This window comes from Apodemus sylvaticus, chromosome 4 (genome assembly GCF_947179515.1).
Source record: "Apodemus sylvaticus chromosome 4, mApoSyl1.1, whole genome shotgun sequence".
Lineage (NCBI taxonomy): Eukaryota > Metazoa > Chordata > Mammalia > Rodentia > Muridae > Apodemus > Apodemus sylvaticus.
Window position 1 is genome coordinate 55105530 of NC_067475.1, and position 19766 is coordinate 55125295.

General features: G+C 49.9%; 1 protein-coding gene and 1 long non-coding RNA gene across 2 annotated transcripts; one reads left to right on the forward strand and one right to left on the reverse strand.

Annotated features, from left to right (window-relative positions):
- Positions 1–105: 105 nt before the first annotated feature.
- On the forward strand, positions 106–3316 carry LOC127682127 (uncharacterized). The gene is made up of 2 exons (XR_007977355.1): positions 106–459; positions 2761–3316. It is a non-coding gene; the product is annotated as an uncharacterized LOC127682127 (long non-coding RNA).
- A 254-nt stretch (positions 3317–3570) lies between these two features.
- Positions 3571–18995, reverse strand: Mybphl (myosin binding protein H like). The gene is made up of 9 exons (XM_052178525.1): positions 18848–18995; positions 9363–9451; positions 8638–8833; positions 8304–8443; positions 7999–8158; positions 7759–7895; positions 6029–6215; positions 4819–4862; positions 3571–3660 (listed from the first exon to the last, which is right to left on the reverse strand). The coding sequence occupies exons 1-8, from the start codon at positions 18993–18995 to the stop codon at positions 4852–4854; spliced, it is 1068 nt and encodes a 355-aa protein (XP_052034485.1). The 3' UTR covers positions 3571–3660; positions 4819–4851.
- Positions 18996–19766: the final 771 nt, after the last annotated feature.

A 19766-nucleotide genomic window follows, 5' to 3' on the forward strand; every position in this document is an offset into this window, starting at 1 on the left:
GGCTGAGGCGGCTGTCGGGTTGCCAGCCGGAGAAGATTGTCCCTTGGACCAAAGCGCGCTTCCCCGAAAGACTTCACCAGGGGTGGGGATGGGGGCTACTGCGGGGCGGCGGGAGGAGCGGCCAGTGCGCGGTGGCACGTTCCGGAGCGCCTCCTCCTAACCACGAGCCAGACGTGGGGAGAACTGTCCAACCAATGTGGGCTTGGAACCTTCCCCCACCTCTCAGATTCCAGGCTCTAAGCCTGGGATTCCTTGCTGGGTTTCTACTTGCACAGACCACCAAATGGACGATCTCTCTAGCACCCGAGGCACAAGAATTCTTCATTTAGCATAAGGCCACTTCTCTAAGATACCTGGTATCTTTTCTTCCTGCTTCAACCTTAACCCCAGAATGATGAGTACGAGCAGCTATTTAAGAGTTTAAATAAATAACGACGAAGTCATTCTTCCAGGCAAACAGTAAGTAGTAATGATAATAAAAGATTTCAGGGCAGTGCTCCCTAAGTGCAAAAGGATTACCTATTGCTAGAAATCTTGTTCGTGTGAAGAATTTATTCCTTCGCCAGGATGCTGGAGTTGTGGGAACTTAAATGGTGGGTCTGTGAAAGTTCAGCAAATAGCTGGGTCTGACTGATCCTTACGGCACAGTTACTGGATTTTCCACCACCTTCTACCCTAGGTGTGCTTCAAGTGGAAAAAAAGCCAGTGCTGTTGTGAATGTTGTTGACTGGCAATGACCTGACCACTCTTTTCCATTCATTAATACACACACACACACACACACACACACACACACACACACACACACACACACGTGCGCGCGCGCGCGCGCACACACACACACACACACACAACGCACACGCGCACGCGCACACACACACACACACATACATGCACACACATACCATCTGCCTCTTTCACCTTTATTTTTGTTGTTGTTTTTTGTTTTTTTGATTTTTTTGTTTTTGTTTTTGGTTTGGTTTGGTTTGGTTTGGTTTTTGGTTTTCTTGGATTTCGTTTTTTCGAGACAGGGTTTCTCTGTATAGCTCTGGCTGTCCTGGAACTCACTCTGTAGACCAGGCTCGCCTTGAACTCAGAAATCCGCCTGTCTCTACCTCCCAAAGTGCTGGGATTACAGGCGTGCGCCACCACCGCCCGGCTTCACCTTTGTTTTTTGTTGTTTTCTGAGACAGAATCTAATGTAGCTCATGCAGACCTTAAATACACCATATAGCTCTGTAAGTAAACTTATCAAGTTCATTGGTTCCTCTGGATAAACTTTGGTGGATTTCTACTGTTGTTTGTCTTTGGGACTGTAAGAGAAGCAGTAGGCGTTGTTTATGCCTCTCCCAGAGAATATATTTTAGCAGCAGCCATCAGACCCTGCTCAGGCTCGATCTAACAATTTCAAACTGGTGTTCCCTAAGGAGCTAATTTACAACATATGGTAGGGATCATTGTGGAAGCCTCATTCTCACAGAACTTCAGTGAGAAAAAGGCAGAACAACAGACTCAGCCTCAAAGTGAAAGCCTTTGGATTCTTCTGAGCCAATCTACATCCCTTTCCTTCTCAAAGAAATGTGGCCTAATATCACCCCTGAAATATTTTCTCTTTTTTATTTTATTTTATTTTTTTAATTTATTTTTGTTTGTTTGTTTGTTTGTTTTCATTTTTAGTGACAGTGTTTCTCTGTATAGCCCTGGCTGTCCTGGAACTCACTCTGTAGACCAGGCTGGCCTCAAACTCAGAAATCTACCTGCCTCTGCCTCCCAAGTGCTGGCATTAAAGGCATGGGCCACCATTGCCCAGCAATATTTTCTCTTTTAATGTTTCCAACCTGGATTGTCTGGTGACATAGATGAGAGAAAATGGGGAAGCTCTGTTGCTTGCCAGATTATGGCTTGGGGGGTGGGGGTGGGGTGTGTAACAAGACTGTTAAAAAAGAGAAATCACTTCCACTCAGTTCTGATGCATAGAAGGCTATCTGCCCCTCCCCCTCCTCCGCCCTCCACTCCCCCCTCCTCCCCCCACTCCCACTCCCTCCCCCTTTTGCGCTTGCTTCCCCTGGCACACTGTAGCTTTTCACTAGTGTACACCAACCCAGGGCACCACAAGCAGGGTCCCATGTGCTTATGAGAACCTTTGTCCTCCTGTTGACAATCTCCAGTGCGGACTCTCACCGGCATCCATGTGCAGTGCAATCTTAGATTGACAAATGTCCCCAGAGCTTCACAGGAAGAGGTTTACTGTAGCTGGGCCTTAGTGCTGAGGGGGCCAAGGCGGCCGCTGAAACCCAATGCTCTACCACCCAGATACAATTCTCCGTTATGTAGCGCAGCAGCCGCTATCATCTTTTATGTAACACTGCTTCAGCCAGTGATGGCTTAGAGCCAGGCATGGGAGTGCGAGCCCTGCCAGTCATCCCAGCGCTTGGGAAATCAGGGTAGGAGAATTGTGAGTTGAGCTTCTCCCCCTCACCCCCTTTATTCTTCAAGACTGGGGTTCTCTTTGTAACAGCCCTGGTTATCCTGGAACTCTGTGTAGACCAAGCTGGCCTCAAACTCACAGAGATCCACCAGCCTCTGACTCCCAAGTGCTGGGATTAAAGGTGTGTGCCACCACCTCCCAGCTTGAGCTGTGACTCATATATATATATGTCACATATATATGTATATACACACACATATATTATTTTTATGTATATGTGTAACTGCCTGCATGTATGTATGTGCACCACATGTATGCGCCTGTCCCTGCAGAGGCCAGAAGAGGGCATCTGACCACCTGGAACTGGAGCATTGGGAACTGAACAGAGGCCCCCCATCATCTCTCCAGTCCTGGTTTGTGGCTCCTGATGAGATGGATACAAAGAGCATACAGGAAGCAGAGTGGGGGACCATCCGCATCCGCATCGTTACAGAGTCCATCACAGAGCATCTTCAGTATGTGACTTGTTATAAGATGCAGACAAACAAGCAAGAGAAGCAACCTCCTGAGGCTCGGGTCTCGGGTCTCCGTCTGTGTTTGCAGGATTGTGCTGTACTGCTTGCTGCTGCTTTATGGGCGTGCACCCTGTAATACCAGTTTACAAAGGGAGGCCCCTGGGGAAGATGGCAAATCATCTTCATCTTTTCCCAACACCTCATGCCTCGTAGAACTGAATACAGCCCTGTCATAGCGGCCTGTGGTAAATGACAGGTGGGGGACATGGCTTGCTTTGTAGGGTGCTTGCCTAGTTTGCACAATCCCACAAACTGTGTGGTGGCACAGGCCTGCAATCCCCACACTTGGGAAATAAAGTTCAGAGCATCAGAAGTTCAAGGACATCGTTAGTTTGCTTGTGGGGTTAAGGCCAGACTGTAGTATATAAAACTCTGTCTCAAGAGTAAGTCAGGGCACAGGGCAGGGAGGAGGAATGTGGTTCTGTGAGAGAGACTGTGTGGATATGACATAGAACAGAAGAGAAAGAGGAATCTTAGGGTTCTGGCATCATACAGACTGGCCGAAGGGCTGTAGCCTCTGTAAGGCGTCTCCTTGTAGAAAGGCTCGGAAATAGGACATTGCACGAATTGACGATCTATACATTTATTTAGTCTCAGCCAAGCCAGGTAACGCTCCTTGAGAACACAGTCTTGTCAGAGTCAGGCTCCCAGGAGGCCCTGAAAAGAGAGGGTGAATGATAACCAACACACCAGACAAACAGATTCTGTCCTGGATATGCTGAGACCGTCCTTCTTCACGGTCCAGTGCTATAAATTCACTGCCCACCACGCTTTGCTTCTGAGCACCGGCTGGGAGACAGAAGGGAACCACGGGTAAGTAAAAATCAGGACCGACATAATGTGGTATTGACGGAGAAGGCGGGAAGGAGAAGTGTCTACAAGCCAGCTGGCAGAGAAAGCTCTCCTGAGGAGAGTTTGTGCGTTTAATGTAGCCTTTAGGGTTTTCATTTGCTGTGTATCATTGATGGGCTTAAATAAATGGCTTCGGGGATCGAATTCATGCTCCATTTTCTTCTGCCTGGAGCTGAAGTCAGAGGGAATGCTGGGAGCTAGGTCTCTGTCCTTCTCTCTTGGGCCTTTCTTTCCCCTTACCCATCGGTTTACATGTAGCATCTCTCCTGTGAGTGACAGGGAATTTATTTGAAGCAGCTACCACATTCTAGGGAACAATCCAAGTGGCTCTTTGCCAGTGATGAGCCGCGTGGGAACCACATACCCAAATGTTAAATTATTGTTGACATTTAACGAAAAAAAATTTTTCTTCTGTTGAACAGGAAGAGATGTATAAAATCCAAAAGAATGTGAGCGAGCAAAAAAAGATAACATGGACAAACTGCCTTGTTTCTCACCCTGCCTATGGTGCTGAGGTAGAGAGGTTAGCAGAGCTGTCTCTACCCACAGTGGGTCTGTGGTGGTGGAGACCCTGGTCTCTTTCTCTTCCTTCCCACGCAGCTCTTCCCACAGAGCCCCCTGATTAGGGAGAGACAGAGGCTCAGATTCTCCGAGGATTATTGGGTTTCAACCCTATCACTGACCTGCGTAGAAACACACAGGATTGACAAAAGTAGACTTCATCTCTACCAGTTTCCTCTGCAGAGCTGATAGTGTTAGAATAGGGTTGTGGTGCCAGCTCGTGCCTTTCGTCCTGGTACTCAGGAAGTAGAGGCAGGAGGATCTCTGTGAGTTCAAGGCCAGCCTGACCTACAAAGTGAGTTTCAGCGCAGATGGTTGAGAGGCTCAAATTCATCTCAAACTTATGAGCATTTGCCAGGAACAAGAAATAATCCACCAAGAGGCCATTTCTTTCTTCCTTACCTTCCTCGGATGTCCTGTCTTCTTGGAACAGCCTTAATGAGGAGCTGCAAAAATGTAGACATTTCTCAATGTTACATTGCATAAGTCTCTGGGAAACTGTCTCTCAGAGCACCTGGAATGGATGTCCCACTTACACTTTGGGGTGTCCATAATGCTCGCTGGGGAGTCTATACATAGAGAGTAGGACATATAAGGCCCACTCACTCCTGACTCATGCAACAGCACTTAGCAACAGCCTTCTGGGTGTCAGCAGCTAGGCTAGACTCTAGGGACAGAGAGCTTTGTTTATGGTTTAATTGGAAGATAAATCTGTAAGTAGATAATTACAAAACAATGTGTTGGGATGATATGACCATATTTGGTGTATATAGGTATGAGATTCTGAAAATTAAAGATGTTTAAAAAAAAATACCCGACCCCAAAACCCAATATGCTGTGATGGAGATTCCAACAAGGCTGCAAGAAAGTAGAAATGAATGGATTAAAGAGGAAGTGGGTGTGGGGGTACAGCATGACCTACAACTAATAACCTTCCTCTGCAACACTCCTGCACTGGGACAAAGATCATAGGACTCTGCCTCCAGAGTGTCATCTCCCAGCTAACAAAGCAGCTACCTCTGCATACTTCACACTTGTCCTTTAAAAAAAATGGAATTAGTGATTCTTCCTGTACTAGTGACTCGTGATACACAGAAATGAAACCTTGGGTGATAAGATGGGTTCCTAGGGCATCTTAATGGTGACAGGGAGAGCCCTGGGCAGTTGTGGTGGTGAATTGTCATGTCTTCGTTACCTAGGAGACACATCTCTAGGCATGTCTGAGGGTGTTCCTGGAGCGTTTTAACTGTATTCCTGGGTGACACCATCTCACAGTGCAGGTGCCCAGGCTGAATAAAGGGAGCTAGAAGGGAAACACCCGATGAGCATTAGCCTTCAGCTCTCTCTGCCTCCTGATGTGTCCAGATGTGAGGAAGCAGTCTCCTGTTCCTCCTGCTGCTACCCAGCTCCACTCCTGCCCTGTGGTCTACCCTGTCACGACAGACTGTGCCCTCAAGCCCATGGTCAAGTCGCTTCTTGTTGGGTATTTGGTCCCTGCAGTAGGTAACGGATATAAAGGGAGGGCCTTTCCATCTCAGCTTGTGCCAGTCACTCTTGGAGGGTGGGAGGGGAAGGTGACTGGCACTAGAGACACCAACTCTCCCATCTTTACCTTTAACATCCACCCGACAGTCCACGGATGCCTCCCCCAGAGCATTGATGGCCTTGCAGGTGTAGATGCCTCCATCGAAGGGGCTGGGCTTGCGGATTTCCAGGGAGCAGACCCCCAGCTGACTGAGGGCTCTGTACTTGGGATTGCCTTGGAGGTCCATTTTGTTCTTTAGCCAGATGATCTTGGGCTGGAAGATGAAGACGAAGGGATGCAGAGCAGAAGCCAATCATCCTCTGCACTTAAGTGTCTGGGACCCTGCCTACAGGTTTTTGAGACAGGGTTTCTCCGTGTAGCCCTGGCTGTCCTGGAACTCACTCTGTAGACCAGGCTGACCTCAAACTCAGAAATCCACCTGCCTCTGCCTCCCAAGTGCTGGGATTAAAGGCGTGCACCACCACCGCTCCGGGCTCCTACAGGCCTGGAGATGATGGCTTTCTGCAAGGTTCCCTGTGGGTGGTAATGGGAATATTTCCCTTTCAGTACCTTGAGCAAACCTTCCTAGGTTTGAAGAGAGTGCCTGAACCGTAGTCCATTTCACAGATGTCCCTGAACTGGAAAAAATAGCCCAGAAGCCATCATGGGCCTCAAAGTCTACTTTTGAAAAAAAAAATTTGTTTGTTTGTTTGTTTGTTTGTTTTGGTTTTTTTTGGGGGGATTTTTTTTTTTTTTTTTCCGAGACAGGGTTTCTCTGTATAGCCCTGGCTGTCCTGGAACTTACTCTTGTAGACCAGGCTGGCCTCGAACTCAGAAATTCGCCTGCCTCTGCCTCCCAGAGTGCTGGGATTACAGGCGTGCGCCACCACCGCCTGGATACTTTTGAAATTTTTAAAAAAATATTTTTGGTTTAAGACAGGCTCTCTCTCACTATGTAGACTAGGCTAGCCTCAGACTCACAGAGATCCACCCCTACCTCTGCCTCTGTAGTTCTCTGACTAAAGGTGCGTATCTCCACACCGAGCTATGGGTTCCACTCAAAAAGGATTTTAAAATAACATTTATGTTTGTATAGAGGGGTACACTGGTGCCACGACACATGTGGAGGTCAGAGGAAGACTTACAGGTGTTGGTGCTTTCCTCCCACTGTGTGGGTTCCAGAGATTGAACTCAGGTGGTCAGGGAGCAAGTGCCTTTACCCACTGAGCCACCTTGTCAGCTCAGGGTCTCCCTTTATTGTTTGTTTGTTGTTTGTTTATGTTCAACAGCGATTCATTCCTATTCAATCCCCACTGTTAGTGAGTGGTTTCTGTGCCCTGTGTTTTGAAAGTGGCTTCTAGAGTTGTTTTATCACAAGTCTCCTTTCAAGGTGTTATCTCCACACAGTTTGACCTGTACTCGTAACCCAAGTTACTTGGTAAAAGCCATTAATGGGGCGGACTGCAAAGACCAGATTGTGAGCAGAGCAGCGCGCATGCGCACAGCCCCACAGAGACAAGGCATGGGGAATGAATAAAGAAAAGCCAGCAGGAGTCAGACACTTCTGCCCGATAACTAGCTGGAAGTGATGTCTTCGTGCATGAGGACCCAACACTCCAAGGGAGCATCATTCCCATCCATCCATCTTGAATTACAGACGCCCTGACAGTTCCTAAGTAACCTGCTGTCGAGGAGGCAGATGGCGGCTCTGGTAGCAGATGTTCAATTAGCATGCCCTGTGATATAGCTCAGGTTAGGATGGCGTAGTAACAGGAAGCAGCACAGGATACCTCACCCCCAGAAGCTCCCCCACTCACCCTGGGAGAGGCACGCACACAGCAGAAGAGCTGGGTATCATAGCCAGTGACTGTAGTGCAGTCCGCCAGAGGCTGGGTGAACTTGGGAGCTTCTGAGAGGTCCCGCTGGGCAAACCCCTTGGCCTTGTAAACGGTAGCTGTGGGCATCAAGAGGAACCATGGTGCAGCACGTGAGAACTCTGTCTAGCTTCAGTTCTGTTTCTTCTAAGCCTTGTCAGCACGTGGTCTTAACTTCCTTACCTGCTTTCTGGATGTGGGCAAGGTCAGCTGTGACAGGGGCTGTGTCGCTGAGCCCACACTGGTTCTCGGCAAAGACACGGAAGGCATAGGAGTTGCCAACAATGAGGTCGGAGACAATGCAGCTGGTTCGGTGATAACGCTCCAGTACTGTGAACCAGAGCTGTGGGGTCCCCAGGAGATGCCATGTGTGAAACACCTGGACTTTGTTTGGCTTTTGTTTTTGTTTTTTTTTTAATCTCGCCCCATGTGGAGCTGCCAGAAACTCATCCAGATGCCTCCCTCCCTTCTTCCCAGCTGCACCTCACCCCGGATTTTTTGTCAGCCTTCTGCACCGTGTATCCCAGGAGAGCTGTATTGCCTGTATCTTGTGGAGGTGTCCATTCCAGAGTAGCATTGGCGCCCCAAACATCCACCAACTTAATACTCTGAGGAGGACCTGGCTTCTCTGGAAGAGCAAAGCCGTGGATGGCAGTGGGCACTGTGCCAGCCACATGGGCTGACCTCACTTAGAGAATACCCTTGGCCCCTCTCTCTGCTCACATCCTTCCCATCACCTCCCACTGCGTCTGAGGCTCTCTGGGATAGCTTCTGTTCAGGCCAGAGCTGCTAGAGACCACCTCTTCTATCCCCCAACCTTACCGATCACCAGGATATTGATGGCGGCAGTGGCCTGCAGCTCACCAAGCTGCACACAGAGTTGGTAGCACCCTGAGTCCGTTCGTTGGACCTCTCTGATAAAAAGAATGGAGTCATGCTCCCCGTTCCGCACGCTGACACGACTGCTATCCAGGGCACGGCCATTGTGGGTCCAGGTAGCTTGAGGTTTGGGCTTACCCTGAACAGCAGAGATAAGGTTGCTCATCCCCAAGATGTTCATAGCTCCCCCACACACACACCCTCCTCCTCTCACTTCCACCAGTCTACCCCCAAATCCACAGGATGTCTTGACATGGAGCTGCTCAAGGAATCTTGAGCAAGACAGTTTTTGCTAGACTCCTCCAGGAAGCTCCCTCCTTTCAGTGTAGTCTCAAGAGACAGGGGGATGGCTTTTGAGACTTTCAGCCTCTGAGAGGTTTGGACATGGATACTCAGGGTAGCTGGGAAGCTGCCCAAACTCCTAAGAACCCTCTAAAACTGAGGGGCTCCAGACCTCTGCAGAATGTAGGGCCTGGCTTGGCATTGCCTCCTCTCATGGGACACATCTGTCCTAGCCAAACCCAGCCTTGGGAGTGTGGAATGGTGGTGATCTGGCCTCAGGGTGGTACTGTGGACCCTCATTCAAGGCCAGAAAGACTGCCTTACTCCTAGGTCTATTTCCAAGTCAAAACCTTGACCTGGTGCCAGCATGAGGCTGTGGTGATCACCTGGAACGGGATTAGTAGATTCACCGTTTCCCCAACCTTCCGGATGTAAGTCTGCCTCAGGGCCCGAGGTAGCCAGATCTTGGGGTGCTCTGAGTGATAGAAAGAGAGAGAATAGGAAATGAATACACAGAGAAAGTGAATACTGTGTCCAGTAATATTCTGCGGGCAGTGGCCCAAGTGGCCACCAGATTAAGCCCTTATCAGATGGAACGTTCCAGACCCTTCCGTTATGCTGGGGAGCAAACGCAGCGGTCAGAATTGCTCTAGTGACCTGCCATTAAACCACACACCCATACTCTTCCCGTTGTGTGGGGACTCGGGGAGCAGTTGACTGAAGGAGCCCCTGGAAAGGCTGAGGTCTCCAGAAAGAGCATGGGAGCTGGGTGTGGTGGTGCGGGTCTATACTCCCATCCCGAGGAAGTGAGGCAGGATGAGCTCCGTGGAGAGGCTCTGTCAACACAACAACCCTCGCCTCCCCAACAACCTGGGCTCGCAGCCTGATACTTCTTTTGATTTGTAACTCTTAACTTCTGGCTTCCCACCCATTGAGTTTTGTTCCTTTCTGTGAGCAGACCAGTCTTTACAGCTTGTTTTTCCAGTGATTTTTTTTTTTCTGGGTCCTTAATAACATTGCTGAGTGAATCTGACCTCCTGGTTTGGCATAGACCTCCAGAGAAAGCTTTCTGCCCTGCAGGAGTCAACATCCTGTCCTCACACAGAGGTACTGCAGAGTCATCCCAGAGGGAGCCAGTGTCTGGGTCCCTTCTTCTGCAAGGCCCCCCGGATCCCTACAGTGTGACATTCTTTTCATTTATTTATTTATTTATTTGGAGACAGGGTTTCTCTGTGTAGCCCTGGCTATTCTGGAACTCACTCTGTAGACCAGGCTGGCCTCGAACTCAGAAATCTGCCTGCCTCTGCTTCCCAAGTGCTGGGATTAAAGGCTTGCGCCACCACCGCCCGGCCAGTGTGACATTCTTATCAGCAGTAATAGATCACTTCGTACAAGCAAAATCTGGGAAGTATCTGGGCTGTCTATTACTTGTCCTTGACCTCCAGGCACATAAGCCCGGGGGGAATTGGGTATCTGTGTTGCTCTCAGGATACAGGCAGGAGATGCTCAGGGGTTTGGAGCCTGGGTGTCTGACTCTCAGGAGGATGCTGTAGGCTGCCTTGGCTGTGGAAGAGCAGACATCCCTCCTGGCTCACTTGGGGACCATTTTTCCGCTTACCTTTCCAGGGCTGCTGTTTCCTCCTTCCTCAAAGGCAGTCCCCTGCCTCCTTTTATCTCAAGAAGAATGTGACAGTGTCTGGGTTCCCACCAACAACCCAAGACTTCCTGCCAACATGTATTCCTTGCAGTTAAAGAAATCTGCCCCCCCCCCCCACATTCCTGTGACACACAGCATGAGTGCCTGACAGGGCATTCCAAGCTTACTGATAATACACATTTCCCTGAGTACATTCCTCTGCCTTTGCCACAACACAAGTATGTTTACTTATAGATAGAACAGCTTGAATACATACATTGTATAAAGCAGCCCTTTAAATGATGGCAGTGAGAGAACATAGGCTGAGATCCTGCTGTGCAGGCCCCACCTTGCAGGCCCCACCCCCTCACTACCATCTCAAACCATATCCGACCCACCGCCTCCTTTATCTGGTTTTGTTATTTCGCTTTCCTCCGCTAGGTTGGACCTGGGTTGGTCTGTAACTTTGGCAGCATGAGTGTTCTCAGTAAGAACAGGGCAGGCAAGGCACCCAAGTCGCCCAGTGACCCTGCTCCCTCTGCTCTCTGCTGACTTTGGGGGCAGGGGGTGGGGTGGCAACAATGGGGTGTTGTCTGATGCACTCCTTTCCCCGAGGCCATCTTGGCAAGCAACCAAGGGGTTGAATGCAGGCGGATGTGAGGTTTTTTTTTTTTTTTAAAAGGGGGAAAGTGATTGGAGATGAAGGTCAGAAAACCCTCATCTTGTTGGCCTTGGTTGTCCACTGTTGGGCAAGGGAATAACCTTTTGCACTTGCCAAAGAATGGGCTCCTCTGTCCCTGCACTATCTACAGAGCAAAGGAGTAAAACAGATCTCATCGAGCGAGCGCCCAGAAAGGCAGGCCAGCTGGACAGGGGGAGGCTCTGAGAGACACTGATTTGCTGACCTCCGGGACAGGCGAGTGTGGAGTTGCGCCTGGCACACAGGACTCCTGCCTCCCTAGCTGGGGTCAGATATCCAGAGGACCTGGTTTTGAAGCTTGGCTCATCTGTCTAGTCTCCCACCTCATCAGTATCTTCCTAGACCTAGGCGCCAGAGTCAGGGCCTGGTATGACCTCTAGTCACCCAGGGGGAGAGGAGGCAGAAGGCTAGGCCCAAGGACCAAGAGAGGCTGAGTCGAGGGGACAGGGACTAGGCTTCATGCTGGGAGAGGCACTAACTAGCCCTGTGCTAGACTTCAGCATCCGGACTTCTGATTGAAGTGGGCTGATGTCTTTTTCCACCTGGCATGTCTTTTCTTTTCTTTTCCTTTTTTAAGATTTATTTATTATATATTATATATAAGTACACTGTTGCTGTCTTCAGACACACCAGAAGAAAGCATCAGATCTCATTAAAGATGGCTGTGAGCCACCATGTGGTTGCTGGGATTTGAACTCAGGATCTCTGGAAGAGCAGTCAGTGCTCTTAACCACTGAGCCATCTCTCCAGCCCCCTACCTGGCATTTCTTATTACAAATAAATCCTAGAAAGAGTTAGCTTTCTTTCACCCACACCAGAGAGAAAACTGACAGGAACAAAGAAAGGCTCAGGTGGGCAGAGCTGGGAGGGTTTGGGAGGCAGCGTGTTTACTGGAGAGTCCGCTGGGGCAGCCGGAGGAGGGAGGCCACAGTGGCGACACTGAGGTTGGGGAGGGTCTCCTTCCCTGTAGGGTTCTCTGATGCTCTTTATGTATAAGAAGCCCCTGACAAGATAATCATATTAAGTCAAAAGGGTGTCCCTGATTCCCCTGGGGATGAAGGGACGCCCCAGGGGAGAGCCACAGACGGCCTTGAGAGTAACCACATGCTAGTCAGTAAAGAGGGCCTGGCAGCTAGAGGTGCCTTGTCAGCACAGAGTTCTGTCACCTCCCCAATTCAACCTGGTCAGCAATCTGACCCTTTGCTCAGAATGTTAACTGAGGGCTTCTCCTTTTGCACCTCCTGTCAAGTGAGGTGTAAATTGGACTGACCTTGGAGAGGCTTCCTTATCACACCCAAGGGCCTTTCCTCCTCAGATGTCGGGAGCACAGCCTCAGTGTTTAGTTAGGCCAGCACTGATGACCACAGGCCTGGCAGGGGCTGGGGCAGAGCATCTTGAAATGTCCTTTGAGAAACATTGACTTCTGAGCTGGGCTGTTCTCAGCACTTCCTCTCCAATAGAATATTAAGTCTCAAAAATGGAGAGCTTATTTTGAGTCCTGAGATCTTGGTTATCCTACTGTCTACTCCAGTTTTAATGTGCTGAAGTTCATGCCCCGGTTTTTTCTTTTCTTTTTCTTTTTGGGTTTTTTGAATTTGGTTTTCTCAAGACAGGGTTTCTCTGTATAGCCCTGGCTGTCCTGGAACTCACTCTGTACACCAGGCTGGCCTTGAACTCAGAAATCCACCTGCCTCTGCCTCCCAGAGTGCTGGGATTAAAGGCGTGCGCCACCACCACCCAGCTTTTTTTCTATTTTCAAAAGGAAATAATTAGCTGTATCCTCTCACAATTTTCTTCTACATGGTCCTTCAGTAATCTTGAGGTTGTGTGGTCTATACATTGCTCCTAACCATGGCCTAGAGGGAGAAGAAAAAGTAGATGGGGTAGGGGGAGGAGACAGAGACAGACAGAGACAGAAAGGATAGAGTCAGAGACAAGAGAGACACACAGAGAGGTATATATGTGTGCATGTAAATGTGTGGATTGCAATCCATGCATGCAGGCACGCATACTTGCATGAACACGCGCCGGTGTGCATGAGTGGTTACCAAAACAAGGGCAGGAGATTCAAAGCCATCTATTGATTTGAAAGTAAATATTTCCAGGGATTCGAGAACTATGCACCAGAAATTCTTAGAGAAACATTTATGGATAGCCGTAGAAACTTATTTGGTAGAATGTGGTCAGAAAAGAGCAGGTAGACCTCACTCAGAAGACCCTCCTTGTAAAGGACAACAGTGTCACCCCTTATAGACAATGAAAGCAAAATTAGGAAAAGCTAAATGATACAGAAGCAGAACATGGCTCTCTGTCTTGCTCTCGTGGTTGGTGGCTTTGGCCTCTGCTCACTGCCTGGGTCTTCCGCATTGTTCCACTGTAATGTTGTAATTTCAAAGTCTGTCCTTGTAGCCCAAGCAGGACTCTCCCAGCCTGGCTCCTTGTATAAAGTTGGCATGTGGCACCAGATTTAGGAAGTGAGGGCATGATGGGCATGACGGCTCCGGGGTATGGTGGAGGGGCAGGTCTTTATGGTAGGGACGAGGAAGAGTACAGCCAGAGGTATCCAGAAAGTCCAGAGCAGGGAGAGAAAGTAGTGGGTTAAACTGGACCAGCAAATGGAACCGGGGCCATGAGAGGAAAGAGGGGGGACAAAAGAGGCAAGAGAACAGGAGAGTGTGTGGCCGCACTGCAGGCTTGTGTAGGAAGGAGAGGCTGGGGGACAGGAGGCTGGCTGTGAGCTGGAGTTTAGGGCAGGGAGCAGTGTGAGAGGAGCAGGTGGAGCCGCAGGTCCCGAGGACCCCGGAGGCCAGCAGACACTCTGCTCTGCTGACAGAAACCACACTTAGCCAGGAGTCCTGGGTTTCTTTTGGACCCGACACTCACTAGTTCAGAGCCTGTGCCAGCCATTGGTCGTGCTTCAGATCCAGACCTGCGACCTTTCTGCAGTGTTACACGATTTCCACACCTCCATAACAGCTCACTGACCACCAACTCAGATGCTATGACTTCACAGTATCCCTGAGCACTGGCTGCCCCAGCGGGAACAGTTTCCAGCCCCCCGCTGCTGTGGGCTGGGTTCTAACTCTCTCCAGTGGAAGGGAGAGTACAACAAGGGAGGTGGGGTCGCTTCAGTGCCAGAGTTTGTAAGAAGCGACTTTTCTGTGTCCTGGGCCCCAAATCCTGCTATCAATAGGCAGGTGATCATAGGACCTCTCAGGTGTCCCCATAGGAGAAAGGGCAGTATCTCTGAATTGCTTCATGGAGAATTATCTACTTGGCAGGGACACATTTCTAGTTCTGTGCCAGCCGCAAGAAGCTCAATGTTCTCAGGCCGTGCTGGCTTCTTCAGCCGCTACCCGACTGACTCTTCTGCCGTGCCTCGCTCCCTGAATCCCGCCATAAGGCAGTTCTGTCATCTGTCACGCCCCTGAGACATGCCACCCCACCACACGCCCCACCACACTGCCTATCACTCTCTCTCCCACCAGCTTGGAGTCCTTGGTCGTGTGACACCCACTTTCTCGAATCATCACCCAGATCCTCCATCTCTCTTTCATTTCACTTTCCCTCTCAGCAATGCCTAATCCTAGACAAATGAACCTTCCCCCCACACAGTGTCTGTGTGCGCACAAGGTGTAGGAAACAACAACAACAACAGCAACAACAACATGCTCACTTGACATCAAAATACAATGTACACACAGTTCAAAAGGCTTGACAAAAAGACAATGTATGAGATGTGACACCTTAGAAAGGGGCATCGGAGTCCCTCCCTCCCACAAACTCCTCAACCTCTGAAAATCCAGATGTGAAGTGTGAATAGCAATATGTTAATCATCTATTAAAATGGAATTGGTTATTTAAGCAATTAAAAATATACTGATTTGATTATTATGCTGCTCCTACATGGGCCTTAATATGTATATTTGAGACGGGGCTTTTTACATAGACCAGGCTGGTTTTGAACTCACAAAGATCCATCTGCCTCTGCCCACCAAGTGCTGTGATTAAAGGCATGAGCCACCACACCTAGCATGACATCTTCCTGGCACTGCCTCCCCAATGGTCCTGACAGCCCTATTACCCCACCTCAGCTAACGTTGTCTGCTCTCCCTCTTTCTCATCAGCAGATGATCTTGCTGGTGTCTAAAAAGCACCCACTGTCTTTTCTTAACACAGTACCCAGAAAAAAAAAATCCCTAAAACATATACTTGATCATGTCAGTTCTTATTTAAAACCCTGTCTGGCTGCTCTTCCATTCCAGAATCAACCCCCCTTCGGTGCTTGCCTTGGCTTGGTCCCTCTCTGCTCCGTCCCAGCCTGTCTCCTCCCACATTGTCGCTGTCGCCCTTTATGAAGAACATTCCTGTCCTGGGACCTTTGTACTTAGTGTATCTACAGAGAGAGCAGTCCACATATCTATTCTGTTGCTGCTCAAATGGTACCCTATTGGTAGGGCCTCTGCTCACCGTCCTGTTTGGAGCGTGAAGTTTGCTTGCCTCTGTCCCTCCATTATGTTTGGGTTTGGCACCATCTGACCCACGGTGTTTATTTATTTATTTGTCTCTTTTCTTCTATTAGAATATACCTTAAGGGCATCATTTTTTTTGTTTTTTGTTTGTTTGTTTGGTTTTGGTTTTTTTGGGGGGGGTTGGATTTGGGTTTTTTTTTTTTTTTTTTTGAGACAGGGTTTCTCTCTGTAGCCCTAGCTGTCCTGAAACTCACTCTGTAGACCAGGCTGGCCTCGAACTCAGAAATCCACCTGCCTCTGCTCTGCCTCCCAAGTGCTGGGATTACAGGCGTGTGCCACCACCGCCTGGCGATGGCATCATTTTAAGTAACTTTATTTTTGTAACCACACCTAGGATCCTGTCTGGAGTATGACAGGTAAGGAAGTAAATGTCTGTAGGGAAGAACAGACAACCTGAAGGCAGGCTGGTTCCTCCTGGGCAGAGATCGGCTCCAAGGCCTAGAAGACCCTCCGAGGGAAGCAGGTGCACAGTCGTTGGGGATGATTCTGCTGGAATTAGCAGTTGGCCTTCCCTTCTCTGGCGCAGGCCCGTGTTCTCCTACTCGGGGCTTCAGCTGTGTCCCTGGCCTCCCCTGTGGCTCCCTAGGGTTTTGACTCCCGGACACAGAACCTCTGTGGGGCACTGAGGACGAGTGGCACCATTGCCAGTTGTACCAGCCTGCCGATTTGGTCATGTGGTTAGACTGAAGGACCATTATTGGTTAGATGCAGCTTGTCTGGTTGTGCCAATGAACGTCCACCGGCCTGCCCTTTCCTGCGGCTGCACGCTCCCTGCAGTTCCCTTCTGACCCCATGCCCTCTGTGAGGAGCAGGCAGTGTTAGGAGGCAGACAGTCTGTGGGACTGTCAGAGAACTTAGGAGTCAGCAGGTCCCATGCCGAGCATCCTTCAACATTTCTGGATGGGTTCCAGAGGCACTGGGAACCTCAGAAACCATCTTTTTTTTTTTTTTTTTTTTTTTTTTTGGTTTATCTTTCCAGAGTTGAGAGTCTATAGTTTTTGTTGTTGTTGTTGCTGTTTTTTAAATAAGGTTTCCCTGGGAGTCCACAGCCATCAGAGGGATAGGACATTGCTCATATTCAGCTCACAATTTACAGGGGAGAAAATGAGGGCTCAGGGAAATGTCCTGATTCTTCCTGTGGCACGGTAGAGCTGAGATTTAAACTCCTCCATCAGTCTTTCCAGAAGCTCATAGATGTACACGGATTTTTCAACATGTCAAAGGATATTCTTATGGTCACCATCCTGCGGTACCACTACCTATGGCCCTGAGGCCCACAGTACACAGAGTTGCTATACAGGAGGCTGGGGCTTCCGGCTGGGACCTAGAGCCTGAAATTGCCAAAGCGCCCCACCCTCCAAACTGAAGAGAACGAAGCCTCAGAGAGATGTCTGTCCCTTCTCTGGTGGCATGACTGAAACCGGGGCTGCTCCCTTCAGAGTTGGGGAGTTAGTGGTTCTGGCTCTTCACCCCCTCTTGGCTTTTCAGGGGAAGAAACTGGGTTTCTGTCTCTACCACCTCATCTTAGGATGTTCACAACAGCTCTCCTAGCTCAGTGGCATAAACGCCACCAGCTCTGGTGTTCAGGCAGCCCCGTTAGGATCTTCTTTAGGGTAAGGAGAGGACGGCTGTGCTTTTGGGCTTTAGTTGGAGACAAAACTTGGTTGTCATCTCTTTCCTGGAAATGTCCCCATGTTGGTTTAGCCTCTTCCGATACCGATCAGCCATCCTTCTAACGGGCCTTCTTGGGAGATGTTTAAAGTCATTTTACAGAGAAGAAACTAGAATGAAGCAGTTAAATTGATTTGTTCAAGGTCACTGCGGTGTTAGAGGTCACTCCAGGAAAGAAGTCTGGGATGTTGCCTGCCAGTCTAGAATGTCTTTTTTCCCTCCTACCTCTTTCCTTTCCAGGAGTTCATGGACTTCTCATGTGTAGTTTTCAAATCTTCTGCAAATTTAAGGTTATAACACTGGGACTAGCCAGGCGGTGGTGGCGCACGCCTGTAATCTCAGCACTCTGGGAGGTAGAGGCAGGCGGATTTCTGAGTTCAAGGTCTACAGAGTGAGTTCCAGGACAGCCAGGGCTACACAGAGAAACCCTGTCTCAAACAAACAAACAAACAAACAAACAAACAAAAAAACCAAATCCAAAAAACCAAAACCAAAACCACCACTACCAACAACAACAAAAACCCAAAACACTGGGACTTTGTTGGGCTAAATGTTTAGCACAGACATAGGGCTGCTAACGACCATCACAAAGAAGCTATTTCCCATCTCCCCCCTGGGTCTGCAGACCCAGGTACAGTGGAGATACACACAGTGTCATTTGGCTCCCAGCAGTTGCCTAGGTGAGCTGTGGTGGTGACAGTTGGCTCTAGGGCAGGTAGCAGGAGGCTGGGGCTGGGGCAGGCGCCACACACCCTCATCTGGGAACTGGAAATGGAGTGCTTTTCCTGAAAGGCTCTTCTTCCTTTGAGCTCTAACTTTGAGAGACCGTGCCAGTGAGCCGGTGTGGGGCGTTAGGGTAGGCCCCGATGCTGTGGCATGCCCCAGGCAGAGGTCGGTATCATGCTGTCTAGGATGCTCAGCCTCCTCATAGCCTTCTTATTCCACTACAAATGGCTGCTCTCTGTCCTCCATTCCCTTCCCAACGGGTATTTAGTCTACGGGGTCCTCCAGGACCTGTGACTGTTTTTTATGGTAAAAATATAAACAGATCACTGCTCGTCACTGTAAAGTGCCATAGACATAGACATCATTCACTGACGTCTCAGCTAAAGAATAAAATTACAGCAGAGACATTTGAGTAGCAAGTCACAGTTTGAGAGGGAAGGTAAGGGCTCCCAGAATATTCCTGCATTAACTAGAAGTTCCCTAAAGTTATTAAAGCTTAGGCATGGAGGTGGGGGGACCTTGAACATATATTCAGGGCAGTAGGAAGTCCCCCCCCCCCCCCGCCACCACTTAGCATCCCCACCCTTACAGACTGCCACAGGTCACCTTCAATAGAGGGCAGGAGCTGCAGAGCGGGGCTGCCTGCCTCCTGGTGATGTGGAGTCCGGGGTCCTTCAGCATCCACTGGATCAGCAGCCGCGTCTACCTGCCGCTGGGAGCATGCGGCAGTCTCCAGTGCAGTGGCTGTCTCCATGCCGGGGGTCCAGCTGAGGATTTTCTTTGTTGCTGGTGAGGGAGGGGCTGTGCACCTGCTGCGCAGGCTGGTCTCCCTGGGGTCGCAGCTGCAGGCTTATGTGAGTGGGCGGGCTTTTCCCCACCTACCTTCTCCCACTGAAGGGAGAAGCAGGGGCCAGGAGAAGAGGAGGATCCGAGAGCTGCCCAGAATAGACACAGGAGGAGGGCTGAGGTGGCCCTGTTATCTTGGGAGTGAGATGACACTCTACAGCATCAGGAGGGAGGGGAGTGTGAGCACAGAGTATATGAGAGGGACTTCTGGTTTTGGGGGGAGGCCTGGGCGGCGCCTCTGCTCCTTTCAACAAGGCGTAAGGTCCCAAGACCAGTGACCTCTCAGGCACACCTTTAGCTGTTCCCACACTTGTTGAGCAGCAGGCCATTGAAGAGCTGGTCTCCATACCTTGGCCTTCACGGGGCCCTCCCTTTGCTGTCCCAGCCCCAAGGGCAGGGAGGGTAGAGGAGGAGTGGGGACAGTCAGTCCTCTGTTGCCAGACTAGTTGGCTACACTTGAGCTCTGTCATCGGCTAGCTATGTGGCTAGTGACACCCCATAATCTCTCTGCCCCTCTGTGTATGTGTGCTGGGACTTTTCTCCCCTCCACCGAGTGTGTGTGTGTGTGTGTGTGTGTATGCGCGCGCGCGCGCGCGCGCGCGCGCGCGCGCGTATGTACCTACCAGGGCTCCCCACATGTGTGGATATGTATACTGGGACTTGTCTCCATTCTCCTGTG